General features: G+C 65.9%; 1 protein-coding gene across 1 annotated transcript; it reads left to right on the top strand.

The window, feature by feature from the left end:
• Positions 1-117: 117 nt before the first annotated feature.
• Positions 118-698, top strand: ENHO (energy homeostasis associated). Its single transcript, XM_009334711.1, has one exon. It carries the CDS (start codon positions 128-130, stop codon positions 311-313), a length of 186 nt encoding a protein of 61 aa, XP_009332986.1. The 5' UTR covers positions 118-127; the 3' UTR covers positions 314-698.
• Positions 699-813: the final 115 nt, after the last annotated feature.

Below are 813 nucleotides of genomic sequence, written 5' to 3'. Positions count from 1 at the left end.
CCGCCTCCTCCCCCTTTGTCCCCTGCCAATGCCGGTGGGTGGAGGCTGCACGCTCGAGATCGCTGCGCTGGCATCCCAAGCGTGGGGCCGAGCTGCGGGCCCCTCTTTTTCCCGCGGGACAGTGGCGATGGGGGCTGCTCTCTCCACCGGAGCGGTCGTGGCAATTTCTTTTAACTGTGTCATCGCATTGCTCATCCTCATCCTCTTCCTCATCCTCTGCAAGGCCTGCAGGACCCCCTCGTGCCCCAAAAAGAGCCCGGCTTCTGATGCAGACGAGGCAAGGAACGAAGAGAAGTACCTGCTGCAGCCCTGAGCTGCTTGGGGACTTGGGTACCTGGCTGTGCCGCTGCGCCGAAGGACTTGCACCAGCCTGGATGCCTGTGCTGGGACTGGGGCGCTGGATGGGGCAGCATGAGAGCAGAGGAGATGCCGAGCTGCTCGCAGGAGCTGTGACGCGAGGCACAGCCCTTCGCCTGCGTGGTTTTGGTGTGTGAAGTCCCTGCGGATGCCCACAGTGACCGTGGGGATGGAGAGACAGTGGCCGGGGACGTGCTACGGGGATGATCCTGCCTGTCCCAGCAGCCAGAGAGTGCAGCAGGAGCCCTGCCCTCGAGCTCACCCTGTGTTCGGGGACAGCCTGTGCACTCCTCCCTGGTGCTCATGGCCCGGGCCAGTGGCCACCACATCGCAGACCTGAGCAGGGCCAGTCGGGGGCTCAGAGAGGGGAGGCAGCAGGACTGGCACGGGCACCTGTCCCCGAGTGGGCCCCGCTGGCAGAGCGGGGTGTCTTTGGGGGGGGCCCTGGGGGGCTGT

Source organism: Pygoscelis adeliae, unplaced genomic scaffold (genome assembly GCF_000699105.1).
Source record: "Pygoscelis adeliae isolate BGI_AS28 unplaced genomic scaffold, ASM69910v1 Scaffold442, whole genome shotgun sequence".
Lineage (NCBI taxonomy): Eukaryota > Metazoa > Chordata > Aves > Sphenisciformes > Spheniscidae > Pygoscelis > Pygoscelis adeliae.
Note: the sequence above shows the minus strand (reverse complement) of the source record. Positions and strands in the feature narration are given on the sequence as shown.